The 2,184-nt window shown below is 55.2% G+C and overlaps 1 protein-coding gene across 1 annotated transcript; it reads right to left on the bottom strand.

Moving 5' to 3' along the window:
• Positions 1 to 631: 631 nt before the first annotated feature.
• On the bottom strand, positions 632 to 2,178 carry ACTG1 (actin, gamma 1). The gene is made up of 4 exons (XM_010002717.1): positions 2,158 to 2,178; positions 1,843 to 2,082; positions 1,093 to 1,531; positions 632 to 979 (listed from the first exon to the last, which is right to left on the bottom strand). Exons 2-4 carry the CDS (start codon positions 2,074 to 2,076, stop codon positions 654 to 656), a joined length of 999 nt encoding a protein of 332 aa, XP_010001019.1. The 5' UTR covers positions 2,077 to 2,082; positions 2,158 to 2,178; the 3' UTR covers positions 632 to 653.
• Positions 2,179 to 2,184: the final 6 nt, after the last annotated feature.

Below are 2,184 nucleotides of genomic sequence, written 5' to 3'. Positions count from 1 at the left end.
CCGTCGGTGTGAGAACATTAAGGCAACGTACAAAAAAAATATCTGACATAAATTAAAAACAATGCGTAAATTTACAGGTGTAAATGCCAAGTTTCAGCCACTCGAGTTGAAGTTCAGCCCCGTGATGCCGACCAGGGTTTGGGGACAGTAGGACATGGAACCAGAGATGGGTGGGTTTTGTTTTAAATTTTCCCAACCTTTTGCTATTAAGAACGGCAGCAACAGAAGTGAATTCTCGATGGGACTCCTCCCAGCCTCTACAGGAAATCTGGAATATTCCACACTGGATGTACAGCACAGCCTGGCTCCCGATACCCTGCGCAGGGCACTGCAGGGGGTGGGGGGGCTGCAGGGGGGGCTGCGCAGGGGATTTCGGCAAGGGAAGGGTTAAACAAGGTGACATCAACCGTCCAGAGCTGGCACTGCTCTGCCAGCTGGCACACACTTTTTTTTTTCCAAGGGGAAGAAGGCTTATTCCAGTTGTATGAGGCTAGCACGAGGTGTATAGATTTGCCTGGGCAAACATACACAGTGATGAGAGGGGCGGCAGGCGCGGGCGCCCGGCAAGTCCGTTTAGAAGCATTTACGGTGGACGATGGAGGGGCCGGACTCAAGAAGGACCAACTGTGGTCCAGGTGGGAGGAGCAGCCCCTCTACAAGCACTTGCGATGGACGATGGAAGGGCCAGACTCATCATATTCCTGCTTGCTGATCCACATCTGCTGGAAGGTGGAGAGGGAGGCCAGGATGGAGCCACCAATCCAGACGGAATATTTACGTTCCGGAGGGGCGATGATCTTGATCTTCATGGTGCTGGGTGCCAGGGCCGTGATCTCCTTCTGCATCCTGTCAGCAATGCCAGGGTACATGGTGGTGCCACCAGACAGCACCGTGTTGGCATACAGGTCCTTCCTGATGTCCACGTCACACTTCATGATGGAGTTGAAAGTGGTCTCATGGATGCCACAGGATTCCATGCCTGGCAGGGAGGAGGAGAGCAACCAGCTTGTTAACGAACAGCACGGCACCTCATTTGGGTGGCACCACCCCACAGCCCCGCCCAGCACAGGGGCACCCCCCTCCCACACCTACCCAGGAAGGAGGGCTGGAACAGAGCTTCTGGACACCGGAACCGCTCGTTGCCGATGGTGATGACCTGCCCATCGGGCAGCTCGTAGCTCTTCTCCAGGGAGGAGGAGGAGGCAGCAGTGGCCATCTCCTGCTCGAAGTCCAGGGCGACGTAGCAGAGCTTCTCCTTGATGTCCCGGACAATTTCCCTTTCGGCTGTGGTGGTGAAGCTGTAGCCTCGTTCTGTCAGGATCTTCATGAGGTAGTCTGTCAGGTCACGGCCGGCCAGGTCCAGGCGCAGGATGGCGTGGGGCAGAGCATAACCCTCGTAGATGGGCACGGTGTGGGTGACACCATCCCCAGAGTCCATAACAATCCCAGTGGTACGACCAGAGGCATACAGGGACAGCACAGCCTGGATGGCCACGTACATGGCAGGGGTGTTGAAAGTCTCAAACATGATCTGGAGGTTTGAAGAAAAAGAAATAACTCAAGTTAGCAGAGAGTAATGAGCTGGGTTGGTCGCACCCAGGTTAGAACACACATGCTGACATGCAAAAAAAAAAAACCACTGGTGTGTGAAGGAAAAGGCAAAGAACACAGGCAGAAACACAAATGAAAGAAACCTGAGGCGTCAAGGGAGAAATGCCAGGAGTACAGAGCCCTGAAAATGTCGGGAGAAAAGAAAAAAATAAATAAACTCAGGTTTAAGATGTTGTAACAGAAGAAGGTTTGTGAATCAGGTGAGTGAAGAACAGCAGCAGGCATGTGTACCTGTGTCATCTTCTCTCTGTTGGCCTTAGGATTCAGGGGAGCTTCTGTCAGCAGCACAGGGTGCTCCTCGGGAGCCACCCGCAGCTCGTTGTAGAAGGTGTGGTGCCAAATCTTCTCCATGTCGTCCCAGTTGGTGACGATGCCGTGCTCGATGGGGTACTTCAGGGTGAGGATCCCCCTCTTGCTCTGGGCCTCATCCCCCACGTAGCTGTCCTTCTGCCCCATGCCCACCATCACACCCTGGGGACCGAAGGGTTGAGTCAGCGCCCGCCGGCACCGCCGCCCCGGCCCGCCCCTCCGCTCCCTCCCGCCTACCTGGTGCCGGGGGCGGCCCACGATGGA

This window comes from Chaetura pelagica, unplaced genomic scaffold, assembly GCF_000747805.2.
Source record: "Chaetura pelagica isolate M959 unplaced genomic scaffold, ChaPel_1.0 scaffold47, whole genome shotgun sequence".
In the NCBI taxonomy this organism is placed as follows: Eukaryota; Metazoa; Chordata; class Aves; order Apodiformes; family Apodidae; genus Chaetura; species Chaetura pelagica.
Note: the sequence above shows the minus strand (reverse complement) of the source record. Positions and strands in the feature narration are given on the sequence as shown.